The sequence below is a fragment of the Ananas comosus genome, linkage group 15 (assembly GCF_001540865.1).
Source record: "Ananas comosus cultivar F153 linkage group 15, ASM154086v1, whole genome shotgun sequence".
Lineage (NCBI taxonomy): Eukaryota > Viridiplantae > Streptophyta > Magnoliopsida > Poales > Bromeliaceae > Ananas > Ananas comosus.
This window is the reverse complement of record NC_033635.1, coordinates 2,414,053-2,428,754: the sequence shown is the minus strand read 5'-3', so window position 1 is coordinate 2,428,754 and position 14,702 is coordinate 2,414,053. Positions and strand designations below refer to the sequence as shown.

At 40.0% G+C, this 14,702-nt stretch overlaps 2 protein-coding genes across 4 annotated transcripts; one reads left to right on the top strand and one right to left on the bottom strand.

Annotated features, from left to right (window-relative positions):
* On the top strand, window positions 862–14,461 carry LOC109721325 (glycine-rich domain-containing protein 1). Of its 3 annotated transcripts, XR_002219190.1 has the most exons (10): window positions 862–1,012; window positions 1,131–1,302; window positions 2,656–2,773; window positions 2,864–3,118; window positions 3,629–4,084; window positions 4,951–5,492; window positions 5,671–5,869; window positions 6,606–6,758; window positions 6,844–7,554; window positions 14,354–14,461. XR_002219190.1 is itself a non-coding variant. In XM_020248880.1 (9 exons), the coding sequence occupies exons 2-9, from the start codon at window positions 1,145–1,147 to the stop codon at window positions 7,468–7,470; spliced, it is 2,508 nt and encodes an 835-aa protein (XP_020104469.1). In that variant the 5' UTR covers window positions 862–1,012; window positions 1,131–1,144; the 3' UTR covers window positions 7,471–7,613. The 3 variants fall into 3 exon arrangements, 1 of the variants encoding a protein (XP_020104469.1); XM_020248880.1 differs by lacking the exon at window positions 14,354–14,461 and having other exon boundaries at window positions 6,844–7,613; XR_002219191.1 differs by lacking the exon at window positions 862–1,012 and having other exon boundaries at window positions 1,028–1,302.
* On the bottom strand, window positions 8,221–10,460 carry LOC109721497. The gene is made up of 5 exons (XM_020249148.1): window positions 9,765–10,460; window positions 9,585–9,675; window positions 9,072–9,503; window positions 8,569–8,997; window positions 8,221–8,505 (listed from the first exon to the last, which is right to left on the bottom strand). Exons 2-5 carry the CDS (start codon window positions 9,666–9,668, stop codon window positions 8,221–8,223), a joined length of 1,230 nt encoding a protein of 409 aa, XP_020104737.1. The 5' UTR covers window positions 9,669–9,675; window positions 9,765–10,460.

Genomic DNA, 14,702 nt, shown 5'->3' with positions numbered 1-14,702 from the left:
CATCTGAAGCGTTTTGTATATTTAACGGAAAGTTAATTAAGATGCTGACAGAAAGAAAAAAATAAATCATAAAATACTAAAATAATATATTTATTTTAAACTATAGGATATAAAACTACAGTATTTGAATTTATTTTATAAAATATAATATTTTATTTTTCCAAAAAATAATTTACAAAATTTTAAAAATATACTATTTTCATAAAATTCAAAGAATTAGCCTTCTACAAAAGCATGAAAGTGCCACGGGAGGATTTTTTTCGAAAATAATCCTGTAAAATTTTGTATTTGCCAAACTAACCTCGTGAAATTTTTATTTATGAAACTAGCCCTCCTCTCGCCACGTGGGTGCCACGTCAGAAATTTATCAAAAAAATAATCGTTCACCGTCTTTGATATTTGTTGTGAAGGCGGTGAATGGTTCACCGTCTTCATAAGACGGTGAACCATTCACCGTCTTTAGTACAAATCTCTATACTGCGCAAATCTTTCCAAATCCATAATATGGTGTCCTTCATAGAAACGGCGGATTTGAGAGGCGGAAAGGAGAAAGGCTAAAGGCGGTGAATGGTTCACCGTCTTCTAAAGGCGGTGAACCGTTTACCGCTTTTACAATAAAAATTATAAAAACGGTGAACGATTTACCGTCTTTTTGAGGAATTCCTGACGTGATACCCACGTGGCGAAAGAAGGGTTAATTTTACAAATAAAAATTTCAATATGATTTAGTTTGGTAAATACGAAATTTTACAGGGTTATTTTCACGAGAAGATAAATCAGCCTAGTTGATTACTTCCCACTAAAAAAAAATAAAAAAATAAAAAATAAATAAAAAAAAGGGGAAAAAATAAAAAAAAAAAAGGGAAACGTGTTCCTACGACGAATCTCCGATAAAAGCACCAGGAGAGTCCCGTAGAAACCCATAAAAACGGAAAAGTCGAGTCAAGGACTACAACAAAGAAAAAAAAAAAAAAAAAATCTCCATTTCTCTGTTAAATCTCCGCCCAAAAAGGTTGATCATATCTATAAGATCGGTTTCTTTTTCAGATCTTCGTATATTATGTTAAAAATAAAAATGACGATGACGATGGTGTTATAGATTAAGCGACGCATTTGATCTAACATCGCAGGAAACGATCCAAAGATGAACGAGGAGCAAGAGACGGAGTGGGTCGAGGCGCAGAAGATCGTCGTCGGCGAAGATCTCGTCGCGGCGGCGCAGCAGCAGTTGGCGTTCTTGGCCGCCGTCGATCGCCGCCGGTGGCTCTACGACGGCCACATGCTGGAGCGGGCCATCCACAGGTATTAAGAATACATCCGATCTGATCTGCGAGCTCAATCTAAGTTCGAAATCGTTTGCTACTGTGATTTTAAGCATACGGTGAATTGCGACGAAGTTACAATTCAGACTATTAAGTTTTTGCGTTTTTAAACGGACTTTTTTCAAAAATAACCCTGTGAAAGTTCGTATTTGCCAAACAAACCCCGTGAAATTTTTATTTGTAAAACTAACCCTCCTTTCGCCACGTGGGCGCCACGTCAGGGATTCCTAAAAAAGGCGGTGAATCGTTCACCGTCTTTATAATTTGTTATAAAAGCGGTGAATGGTTCACCGTCTTTAGAAGACGGTAAATCATTCACCGCCTTTAGTGCAAAATTCTCCTTTCCGCCCTTTTCCCTTTCCGCTCTCTCAAGTCCGCCTTTTCTGTGCCCTCGAGAAGACGGGGATAGATTCACCGTCTTATCAAGGACACCATATTATGGACTTGGAAAGATTTGCGCAGTGTAGGGATTTGTACTAAAGATGGTGAATGGTTTACCGTCTTATGAAGACGGTGAACCATTCACCGGCTTCACAACAAATATCAAAGACGGTGAACGATTCACCGTCTTTTTGAGGAATGCCTGACGTGGCGCCCACGTGGCGAGAGGAGAGTTAGTTTCACAAATAAAAATTTCACAGGGTTAGTTTGGCAAATACGAAATTTTACAGGGTTATTTTCGAAAAAAGTCCTTTTTAAACTACAAACAAAAGATTAAGGAGAGTTGAGGTGGAATAATATTAGAAGCATAAACTATTCACTTGTTTCTCACTCTTCAACCCTTGAATTAGAAGCATATACTATTCACTTGTTTCTCACTCTTCGACCCTCGAATCCATATTAGTACAACCATCAACTAGTAAAACGTATCGCGCGCCCGCTAATTTTACCTCATACAAGAATTCATTAAGTTTTTTTTTTTTTTAAGATTAGAATCTAAAAATGATTTTTTAAACTCTAGAGTGACGGATTATAATAACCCTTGGATAGAGGCGATACTGACACATGACAGCTGATCGGGAGCTCCCCACTGATGTTTTTCTTTTTTCTAGTAAATTTGAGACGTCCGAGGACTATAAAGTATAAAGTTGGAAGCAAGTGAATAGTAAATGCTTCTAAAAGCATTCCAGCTTAGTTTTATAATTCCATGTATATTTTGCCGACCGTACTTTAAATCGCGAAAACTTATCATCTGAAAGCTATTTTGAAATTAGTAGAGTAGTAGATCAGTATTTGTAAGATCCCAGCCATTAAATTGAAGCTCTTTCTTTTTCATGGTTTCAATCTATCCTTTTTATTTCTTTTTTTGACATTGGATACTGTTGTATGTAAGGTATAAGGCTTGTTGGCTTCCACTGCTTGCTAAACATACTGAATCTGGGTTTCCGGAAGGCCCTTTGGTCGTTCCTCTCGATTGCGAATGGATATGGCATTGCCATCGGCTTAATCCGGTAGATACATCGTATTCTTATTTTACACTTCTTTTTTTCATTTAAGGGTGTAGAATGGTCCAGATCATGTTTTTGTCTCCTCTATTTTAGGTTCAATACAAAAAGGATTGCGAAGAAGTCTTTGGCAGGATCCTAGACAATAAGAATGTTTTATCTTCATTGCAAGCGAAATCGAAAGAAGAGGCTGCGGAAATGTGGGCTAAATTATATCCAGAGGAACCCTTTGAGCTCGAGTATGCCAGTCTTTCATCCGACAAGAGTTTCGATATGTATTCTGGAGCTGCAGGGAGTATCAAATATGATTTGGTGTCTGCCGTTAAAAGGCAGTCTTCTTTCTACTACCAGGTAAATAAGCAATAAGTTTGATACTTCCAAATATCTTGACAATTAGCTCTTAAATAACTTAATAGTCCACAGTTTTTCCCCATTTTAGAGCAGAGAAGCTTGTAGAGACGATTCTTATTTTTTTACAACGTCGTATTTAGAAAATATTTTGCTAGAACTTGAAAAAAAAAAGTTTATGTGGTGTGTACAAGTGAGAATCAAGTAGGGCTGTGAACTAAAAGAACTTTGAAAGGAGGCCAGCAACTTCCTGACAGATTATTTGTTATATTGATGAGTATGAGTTGGTAATTGGTTTTTGAATTATTCTTTTGTACTAGAGAATCAGATGATAACCATTTTCAATCAGTTCTACGTGTATGATTTATTCCATTATATTTCTATTTACTATCTATATGGATTGTAGTGTTGTTATACGTTATTAGTTATTATCTCTTATTCTTGAATTCTTCAATTTTCTCATATCAGCCTAGTCTAGGATCATCAGATACAATGCTCTTATTTTCTTGACAGGTTTCAAAACCAACCATGCGTGACCCTCGCTTTCTTAAAGCAGCAGTAGCCAGATATAAAGGGTTCTTATATTTAATCAAGAGAAACCAGGACAGTTCAATGAAACGCTTCTGTGTGCCGACTTATGATGTTGATGTCATGTGGCACTCGCACCAATTGCACCCTCTTTCTTACTGCAATGATATGAAACAACTTCTTGGGAGGATTTTGGAGCATGACGATACGGACTCCGATAGATCCAAGGGACAGAAACTTGATGTTAGTTTCTCTGAAACAACTAAGCAGTATGAGGACACTTTTGGTTTGAGATACTGGCGAGCAGGGGCGATGTACAGAGGCAGCTTGCCTTCTCCCTTAACGGAGATTCCGTACTTTCCAATTAATAATATAAAAAATGAAACAAATACTAAGAAATCCCAGATGGAGCTTCCCCTTCCTCGTTCACTGTTTGTAGAGGTACACTAAATACGCCTCTTCAGTTCTTTCCCTGCATTTCTATTGGCAATTTTTTAAGTTGACTTTGCCATGTACTTCACCCATGAAGAGAAAAGATACAGCAAAAGAAGCAAAATTTTCCTTTCTTATCTTTTGCAATATATTTGAACATCACCAAAGCAATAGTTCTGGTGATGTCTAATTCTAATGAAATGACATATACTTCCCTAAGGTTTGTTTTTGACAAGTCTTATGCTTCAGATTGTACAGCATGTAACATTTGAACTTGAAATTTTCTAATGCTTTTTTTTTTCTAACTTTTTTTTTAACACTGAAATTTTAAAGCTTTTAAATGTAGCTGGTTAATATAATAACTTAATTTTGTGGGGATAGAAAGTCTTGCATTCTCTAAATGCAAAATGCTTACTTATATTATATTAGAAATCTTCAAATAATATGTGTTTCTTCCATTAGATTTTTGGAGAGTTCTAATGAAATTCATCAAGCATTTTGGTTATAAGTATATATTTCTTCACGACAACATTACTCATATACATATTGATTTCTAATTTTGTGTTACACTCCTTTTTATACTCTTCTCTCTCATTCTCTAAATGCAAAATGCTTACTTATATTATATTAGAAATCTTCAAATAATATGTGTTTCTTCCATTATTGTGAAGGAGAGTTCTAATGAAATTCATCAAGCATTTTGGTTATAAGTATATATTTCTTCACGACAACATTACTCATATACATATTGATTTCTAATTTTGTGTTACACTCCTTTTTATACTCTTCTCTCTCCTTCACAATATATAATTTTCATCAATATATACCAGCTGCACATCCCGAATAACCTTAGAATTAATCAATTTATTTTACAGGTCCTTTTAGAGATTGTAGGAGTGAAAAATTTGCCAGACGGTCAGAAGGGAAACTTGTTTGTATCTTTTAGCAAGAAACAACCAGATTTGTTTTTCAGTGGTGGCGGCACTTTAGGTATATTATCTGAAACAGGAAACAGACATGTTGCAGGGTTCGAATGTGAACCTACTGGCGAGCTGGTTTTGGCTCTGATGTCCAACAATGGAACCTCCCACAAAGCCACCTCAAGGCCAGCAAAAACTATTGGAACAACATCAATTTCACTTCAAGAATTATTAAACGCGGATTCGAATCTCTCCATGGAGAAGTGGTTTGAATTGAATACAAACACTCGAAATTTAGATTCTGCTCCAATTTGTCTTCGTGTTGCTGTCTCTTCTACTGTTCCAGTCCCGGCACCTCTTGTGCTCAACATGTCTAGATCAAATCCCCTCTCTCTAAGAACATGTTTCTTTCCACTTGGTGGAGGGGGACACCAGGTCAGTTCTTGGACTCGTTTTGAGGATGATAATGGTAAGGAGGTCATCAGTCTTCATATTAGGTATGCATTACTTATTCAAACTTCAATGAACATTTTCTTGCATTCCTGTCACTTAAGCATACATCAGGAAAAAGACTTTGCTTATTTTTTATATTGAGAAGTATCTTGCTAGTATTACTGCCACTTATCATAGTCTTTGAGTTCTTTTGTTCATACTTCATACGTTTATTCACTGCAGAAATGCAAGGAAAGATGTGCATAGGAACAACTCTGTTTTAAAGGAGATACTTGGCATAACCAGATTATCAAGAAAACCACGCATCCTAGCCGAGCATGCAGAAAATGAATGGATCCTGAAGGACACTAACTTCTCCATCAATACCAATATTAAGCCAAGTCATGATGGATCTTTGTTAGGACTCAAAGGCGACCACCAGGTAAACAAAGTTTTAATTATATGTTACTGAAAAGTTTTATACATGATTTCCCGAAAATAAAAGGAATAGTAATCTTCCTGACAAAAAGTTGGCTTTTTGGGATAGCAACATACCGCCCGTCACTGGCTCTTTTAATGATTATTCTTAAGTTCATTCACACCCTCAGTGAAAAATGGCATAATCTTCTGTCTTTTGTCGAGAATTATTAATTTTGACAAAAGAACAGAAAAAATCTACGCTACAGGAGCAATATTAATTGATACACTTAAGGGGAAGCTACTTTTCAAGATTGCAAGGCTGTGAATTTAAATGTAGAAGCTTGTAACAAAGGATAGAGATAAACCATGGGAAATTGTAGAGACATTCATACTAGGCCATTGTTTGAATCACCGCCTACTCGTGGAAAGGAGAATTTTATTTAAATGATAGTGATCCAATCTGCAGTCTCTGTAAATACATATCTAGTACATTTGTAAGCAGGAATGATACAGATAAATAAATAAAAGAGAGAAAATTAGAGATTGGTTCCGTGAAATTGGCTTCCCCCTTTAGAATTGGAAATGCTGGACGGTTGAATGAAGAATATGAATACATAGACACATCGATTTGTGAAATTTTCAAAACCTAGTTTTGCATTTGATTTTTCTATATCCCTTGATTTGCTTTAGTTATACGTTTAACTCTTCTGGCCCTGTCTTCACCTTATGATCATTCTTATTTTTGTGATTGGATTCAGATCAAATTGTATTGGGGAAAAAAGCTGGAATATGAACGCAAATGCTGCAAGGAGCACAGAGAGGGTGCCTGCATGACCGTCGTTGAGTTCTCCACCGAGAACCCATATGGAAAAGCTTTGGCATTATTTGACCTGAAATCCAGATATATCAAGGTAGCAAGATACCGTTACTCTTTTCAAAGATTTTTTTTTTTTTCTGTCCTGCAAATTTGTATTGTAATGTTGCCTTTTTATTTAGGTTGATGAGGAGTGGTTTGTTTTACCTGGAATTGTGTTGGCATATATAATCACAACCTTGTTCCAGAAAGAACAAGAAAGATTTTTCACTCCCACTGATGAGGATGTCAAAGAGGTTATCAGTCCAAATGATGAAGCTGGCGAAAACATTTCAAAAGTGACCATCACAGATTCCTCTGTGCCAGTCGAAATTGTTACAGTTGGCGTAGCCAGTACAGCAATCACCAAAAAAAGTAGCCATGGCCATGAAAATGTTTCAAGTAATGCTAACTCTGGCGGCTGCGGGGGCGGCTGTGGCAGTGGATGTGGCGGTGGTTTGATGAAGACTGAAGAATCCGGTGGGTGCGGTGGCGGGTGTGGTGGTGGGTGTGGCGGCGGGTGCGGTTCAATGAAGACTGATGGATCTGGCGGTTGCGGCGGTGGTTGTGGCGGGGGGTGCGGTTCAATGAAGACTGACAGATCTGGTGGTTGCGGCGGTGGTTGCGGTGGGGGGTGTGGAAGCAATATGAAGAGCTCTCACTCTGGTGGCTGTGGTGGCGGGTGCGGCGGTGGCTGTGGCGGCTGTGGCGTGATGGTTACTCCCAGTGGTGCAAATGTAGTTACTCATCAAGATTTAGTCAGTGCTTGAATGAATTGCTAGCTGTGAGCTGCTTTGTGGTGTTGTATAGTAATAAAGGAGCTTTTGCTCTTCTTGGGCTTTAGCTCTTTGTAGGGAGTTTTTACCCAACTAGTCTCCTTCAACACTTTTATTTTAAAAATAGGCCTCTGAAATTTGAATTTGTAAAAATAGGCTCAAAACTGTCAGGTAGGCGGTGAGGTGGCGGGACTCCTTAAAAGCGGTGAACCATATACCGCATTCATGTGAAAGCGGTAAATGGTTCATCGCTTTCATGAGGATTTATATATCCCATGAAGGCGGTGAACCATTCACCGCCTTCATGGGCACCCACCCTGCCAAAGTTTATTAAAAGCGGACAAGGAATTCACTAAAAGCGGTGAACTATTCACCGCTTATAAATACGGTGAATAGTTCACCGCTTTTAAATGCGGTGAATAGTTCACCGCTTTTAAAAGCGGTGAATGGTTCACCGCTTTTAAATGCGGTGAATGGTTCACCGCTTTCAAGCTGTACTACAACAAAACAGCAGCAATAATGCAAAATTCTCACATTATACAAAAAAGCAATGTTTTCAAGCATTTCAATTACAAAAATAATTACATAAAATCATCTATACCAACTTCAACCACACTTTAATCAGATAAAATAAGCAATATCAACACATTTCAATATGGATAAATTTAGATAATACTACAAAAATCAATATAGAAAGATCTGAATATCAAATATACATAATAATCTCAAAAATGATAAAAAACATCAAGTCCCCTCCATCCCCCTCCTATGCTCTCGCCCTCGTCCCCTGCCACGTCCACGTCCGCGTCCACGACCGCGTCCTCGACTCCGTCCTCGAATATGTATGTCATGCTCCATCTCAGGCTGCACGGGCTCAATGACATGCATCTCATCAATATGCTCGATGGCGATGCCCTCGACAATCTGCTCCATCCCTTGCTCAACAGCTGATGGTAGTATCCCTTCCTGCGTCCCAATATGACCTCGTCGTCGTCGCCTACGTTGATATACAATATCATCGCGACGAACCTGCAACGTGGATGAAACGTTAGAAAGATGGATAGACGTGAATGAAATATCAAAATATAATACCTCTGACGTAGATGGAATCTCAAATGGAGGGATGGACGCCGACGGAATATCAAACTGCACTTCCGATGTCGAAGCGACATCAGAAGTCGAAGGGACATCAGATGGATGAATTGGGACAGATGTCGATGGAAAATCATACGCAGGCATCGAGGTGGAGGGAATATCATCGAAACCATATGTAGGCGCGGACGTGGAGGGAATATCACCGAAATCATATGCAGGTGTAGAGGTGGAGGGAATATCACCGTGAGCACCAAATGTCGGAGAAGAAACATCCGAATGTCCTGTCACGGGTAATGTCGGAAGGCTCTCTAACACGCTCTCGAGATCCCACCTTACATGTGCTAGAGCATCGATCATTCTAGTGGGCTCCGGAGGATCATCCATCAAATGACCGATACCGCTAACAGCATGCCGGATAGCATACACCTGTATAAACATATATGATTATATATAATGAATATCCTTATATTAAAATAAACTATAAAATAAAATAATCTTACCAATCGTCGCTCGACATTCCCACGCGGCAGAAAAGTAAGTGGAGGCCGCTGTACAGGACGAGAAATCCACCTCCGTGTGATCCCCCAATACCACTGCATGTATACAGAGGTAGCTCGTATCGGATCTGGATCGACGAAAGGACTCTGCTCCGCAATATGCTCAAGACGATCTGCCCAACGCTGAATATATGGAGCATGAAATGCTGCCCAGTCCTCGCCTGATCTACCCTGCGAGGTGATCCTCTGTATAGCTTCTACAGGATCCGGTATATGCTGCAGCAATCCAAACTGACGCAGAACTCTATCAGGTAAATGTAGCTCGACAATATGATAGCATATCAAACTAGTTCTCGAACGCCAGATTGCTGAGCCCTCAAGACAAAATGCAGGAAGACCGATCAAAACATCCTCCGTATAGGGCATCCATATAACCTGTACAAGTGTATTAAAAAAAATGAATGTAAGATTTTATAATGTTTATGCATGTATTTAATTTATGAAATCTATAAGTACTTGTGACTCTCTTTGCTGATCTAGCTCATTGCGATAAAACTCAATATCGGTCGCCCTGACATTTCCACGAAATCGCAATCCCATGTTCCACCTGCAGAAGTGATTAATAGTATATTAAATTATTTATCAAAATTTATTATTTTATTATATTATATTTTAAATACATTGATCTCGGACGACCTTTCTTTCTCCTGATTGGTGGTGGTGCCAGCGGTGGTCCTTGAGGGCGTGGCCAGCTTCTTTTGTCTGGGACAGGGTGAAATTGCGGGAAGTAAGCACGACGGTAATTCTCACATGTATACCATTCAGAACACAAACTATAGTAGTCAATGTTCATTTGACCATTACTGCATACAGCTAGAAGATGTGAGCATGGCAACCTAGTGAGCTCAAACTCATGGCATGAACAAGTCGAGCTTCTCCCGTCAAGAACCACCTTAAATTGTCCATTTCCGGTAGTAATTTGAAACTCGTTTACTCCGTAACGATCCACACGGTGTCCTCTTGCGATTATCATATAACTCTTAATTAACGCCTCATGTTTTGGTGTCAATACTGTAGTGTATGTCTCACCTTTATCACGCCGCTTAACAAAATAATTGTTCACCTTATAAAATGTAGCGGCCACAAATGCTGTGATAGGTAAACCACGTACACCCTTAAGCACTCCATTTAAACTCTCCGACCGATTTGTCGTCATTGTCCCAAAACGCCGTCCTCCATCAAATGCTCTCGCCCAATATTCCCTTTCCCCTTGGAGCTCGTGCACCCAAAGCCATGCCGCTGGATCCATTTCTTTCAACTGATCCTTATGCTCATAATATTCTTTTGCAGTTGCAGCACATCCTATGCCTGTATAAAATTTATTTAGCACTGTTTTATTTTTAAAACCGGCTTTTTTCATATTAGCCTGCATATGGCGGAGGCACCAACGGTGAGCATGTCCCTCGCTTCTCGGAAACTCCTCTGCAACAATCTCCTTTAACCCAGGAAAGCGGTCTGAAATGAAACAAATAGATCGATCACGTGTCACTAAAACCTTTAAATGTCGTAAAAACCAACGCCAACTAGCCGTATTTTCTCCCTCACAAATAGCAAACGCCAATGGGTATAACCCATTATTAGCATCTACACCTGTCGCAATCAACGCATGCCTTGATACTTTCCGTACATATGGGTTCCATCAATGCTCAACAATGGTCGACAATAAGAAAACCCATTAATTGACGGCCCGAAGGCCCAAAACACTCGCCCAAACTGCCTAACGCCATTTGGCAGGATTTTAGGATCAAGACGCCATTGAGTCCCGGGATTCACGCGCTGTAGTATAGATAGGAAGCGACCAAGGTCGGTGTATGACTCTTCCCAACCACCATAAATGATCTGTAGTGCTTTACTTCTAGCCTGCCACGCTTTCGAATAAGGTATGTCTACATGCAATTCATTACGCACCTTTTCTTTAATTTCCGCCGGTGTCAAAGTAAGCTTTACTCTCAATGATGAGAGAATATGTCGACATATAAGAGATGAAGTACAGTTTCGATGTACAGTGTTAAGCACCGGCACTAAACATGTATGTTGCCCGGCGTATTTTTTAACTCTAAAATAACTCACATCCTTTGGTACCGATGCATGTAATCTCCAAGGACATGAATCTACCATGCATTTAACTGTATACGCCTTTGTCGTCGATTTTATTACTTTCATTTGCACGTTGTGAGCAATATGCCATTCCCCCAGAGTGTGCAATAAACTTGCTTTATCAGGAAATACCCGACCAACCCATAAGTCATCAATAGTAGGAGGGGGTTGTTCAATCTGCGGACGATCATGCACATCGTTATCAGCCACATACTGGTCAATCCAATCATCATTTTCTACAAATTGGTCTGGATGATCTATATACTCTGCACCTTCATCTGGATAATCAACATATTCATTATTGACAATTGGATCATCACCCTCAGTATATATGATATCTGCGAGAACACCCAGTCCACCATCATGATCTGCATCATGATGATGAACTTCTGCCACAATGTTCTCATTTACGGCCAAATTTGAAGATTCATGTCCAACACCCTCATGATCAGTAGTGTAACCGTCTTCAGCTACTTCTTGTTGCACTTCCGCCCGATTTCCTATACCATCATTTTCGGTGCCCAATGGATACGATCCAAAGTCATGCACATCATGAGAGGTATGAAATCTGCAATATTTCGTAGTTAATCACTTTCTAACCAAATAAAATAGTGAATGATTAAATTAATTGTAGCGTATTCTAACCCTTCTTCACATGAGACGCCTTGCTCTCTACCCAGTGGGGCATGAGAACTAAAATCCGTGGCATGATGAATAGTACGTGGGAGGGGAGGAGGATCACCAACAACTACATTTGAAAAATCGTACTCCCTACAATTGATGGGAGAAGGCAATATAAATATTTTAATATTAATAAAATCTATATACAAAAGTTAAATTTTGCAATACTAACCTAGGTGCATTAGCTCCTCCTCGAATATCAGCACGAAAAGATTCTCTTTCAGGGCCAGGGGATAATACATCCACATTAAAGTCACTGTTTAACATTCTAGAATAATACCCCTGAGAAAGAACTAACTCTTTTTCAACGAAAATTATCAAACACGGAGGGTTTCCCGACAATGCCATCGCACCACACAGTGAGTCATCATCCGTAACTTCAACCACATCGAATTGATTCATCCCGGTCGAATATCGGACTTTAATAATTAGGCGATACTCATCTCTCGAAGTATCGGTCAATCTATATATTTTTCTCTCGAATTCTGTAAATGTAATATCCACTGGAATACTACTTAATTTCTTACGACCGCCAACGTACTTTGGATTGCTATCATGCGCAAATATTTCTCCATTCCAATGAACAACAATAGCCACATTACTACGCGACATCCTAACTTAAACAAAATATAAAATTTATAAACAAACATAATCATACCAAATTAAAGTGCTGAATTGAACAATTAGATTTTTCTCAAATACTTCATAAATCAACTATGCTTTATAAATCATACATAGGATGGTAATTAAACAATAGCATTTTACCATCCGATCGTTTGTTCGGAAAACTAAAACTGAAACTATAGGAGGGTAAAGAGCTATACTTTTGAATCAGAGTAGTACGCTGTAAATTTTTCTATATTAAGAGAGGCTATTCGAAAATGAGAAATGCTAATATATATTATTCCATTAATTGATAATTAATTGATTATTCATTTAACAAGCCCAAGAGGAGGATAACATTACTAACCTAATGGAACAATATCGTTGCAATGCTGAGGAGAGAAGGCACGGCAGAAGCAGTACAGTCAGCGCCGGCGACGGCGGCAGCGACGGCGGCGTCCGCGGCGACGGCGGCAGCGACGGCGGCGTCCGCAGAGTGAGTGAGATAGAGAGGAGTGAGGGAGCGTGCGGGAGACAGAGAGGAGAAGCTCCGGAGACACAGGAACTCGCTCGCGGGTACAGTCGGCGCCGGCGACGGCGGCAGCGACGGCGGCGTCCGCAGCGACGGCGGCCTCGGACTCGGGTCGGAGTGAGTGAGAGAGAGAGGAGTGAGGGAGCGTGCGGGAGACAGAGAGGAGAAGCTCCAGAGACACAGGAGCTCGCTCGCGGGTACAGTCGGCGCCGGCGACGGCGGCAGCGACGGCGGCGTCCGCAGCGACGGCGGCCTCGGACTCGGTCGGAGTGGGTGAGAGAGAGAGGAGTGAGGGAGCGTGCGGGAGACAGAGAGAAGCTCGCGCGCGGGTGAGAGAGAGAGAAAAGAAAGGGGCTCGGGCGGGTTATTTGGCTGATTGAAGGCGGTGAATGGTTCACCGTATTTAAAGACGGTGAACCATTCACCGTCTTTAAAGAGGGTAAACTGTTGACCGCATTTAAAAGCGGTGAATGATTCACCGCTTTCTGGCATTCCTACAGTTCGTAACTAAATATTTTTGGGGTCCCAGAAATGCGGTGAATGGTTTACCGCCTCTATATGCGGTAAACCATTCACCGTATATGTCGATTTCTACACCAAACGCTGACCTGGCCGATTTGGAGACTATTTTTACAAGGGGTTTTTTTGCAAATAGCCCCCTGACAATATTTTTTTTTTAAAATTGGCCCTGTGTAAAAATTATTTGCAAAAATGGCCCTGGCCCCGCCCCGTCAGCGCCACATCAGCGCCACGCGGGCGGGGCTGGGCCAAGTGTTTAAATTGAACACGGTGAACCATTCACCGTGTTCAATACAAAATTTTTGTATTGGACACGGTGAATGGTTCACCGTGTCCAATACAAAATGGCTAAGTGGGATATATTTGTATTGGACACGGTGAATCATTCACCGTGTCCAATACAAATAATTGGACACTGTGAATGGTTCACCATGTCCAATACAAACACCTACAACTTAGCCATTTTTGGCTAAGTCGGATGTATTTGTATTGGACACGGTGAACCATTCACCGTGTCCAATACAAAAATCTTGTATTGAACACGGTGAATGGTTCACCGTGTTCAACTTATACAATTGGCCCAGCCCCGCCCGCGTGGCGCTGACGTGGCGCTGACGGGGCGGGGCCAGGGCCATTTTTGCAAATAATTTTTACACAGGGCTATTTTCGAAAATAAAATTTTTTAGGGGGCTATTTGCAAAAAAAGCCCTTTTTACAAAAAAATTTTAAAGAGGCCTATTTTTGTAAATAAAAGTTTCAATAAGACTATTTATAAAAAAAATTCTCTTTGTAGTATATATTCCCAATCGGTGCATGATAAGACACTTTCTACAAAGCGTGTAATAACGTGTAAGAAGATGTTTCAATGTTTTACCTGCATTATCATCTCAGCTTTGAAGAAGCCAATGTGTACCGCATTCTCCAGTTACTTGATCTGTTAGGTGTTTCAATTAATCTCACACACCAGACGTGCGCTCACAAGAAAAATTGCTACGGACCCTAGGACAGCATTTGACTTTTAACTTTTTCGATCAAATTAAATTGCATTGTGAGCAATGCAAGTTAGGCTAATTGTGTGCTGTACTGACTCAGAGCCAAATGAATTTCTGGTCACCGATGCACAGTGACTGTATAAGAAATTA

Bases quoted from the DNA above. Each gene is read 5' to 3' on its own strand.
- LOC109721325 (XM_020248880.1), top strand. From the start codon at position 1,145: ATGAACGAGGAGCAAGAGACGGAGTGGGTCGAGGCGCAGAAGATCGTC. The intron at 2,774-2,863 runs GTAGATACATCG...CCTCTATTTTAG, and splicing joins ATTGCCATCGGCTTAATCCG to GTTCAATACAAAAAGGATTG. The intron at 4,085-4,950 runs GTACACTAAATA...TTTATTTTACAG, and splicing joins CTCGTTCACTGTTTGTAGAG to GTCCTTTTAGAGATTGTAGG.
- LOC109721497 (XM_020249148.1), bottom strand. From the start codon at position 9,668: ATGGGATTGCGATTTCGTGGAAATGTCAGGGCGACCGATATTGAGTTT. The intron at 9,504-9,584 runs GTACTTATAGAT...ACACTTGTACAG, and splicing joins ATCAGCAAAGAGAGTCACAA to GTTATATGGATGCCCTATAC. The intron at 8,998-9,071 runs GTAAGATTATTT...ATGTTTATACAG, and splicing joins GGAATGTCGAGCGACGATTG to GTGTATGCTATCCGGCATGC.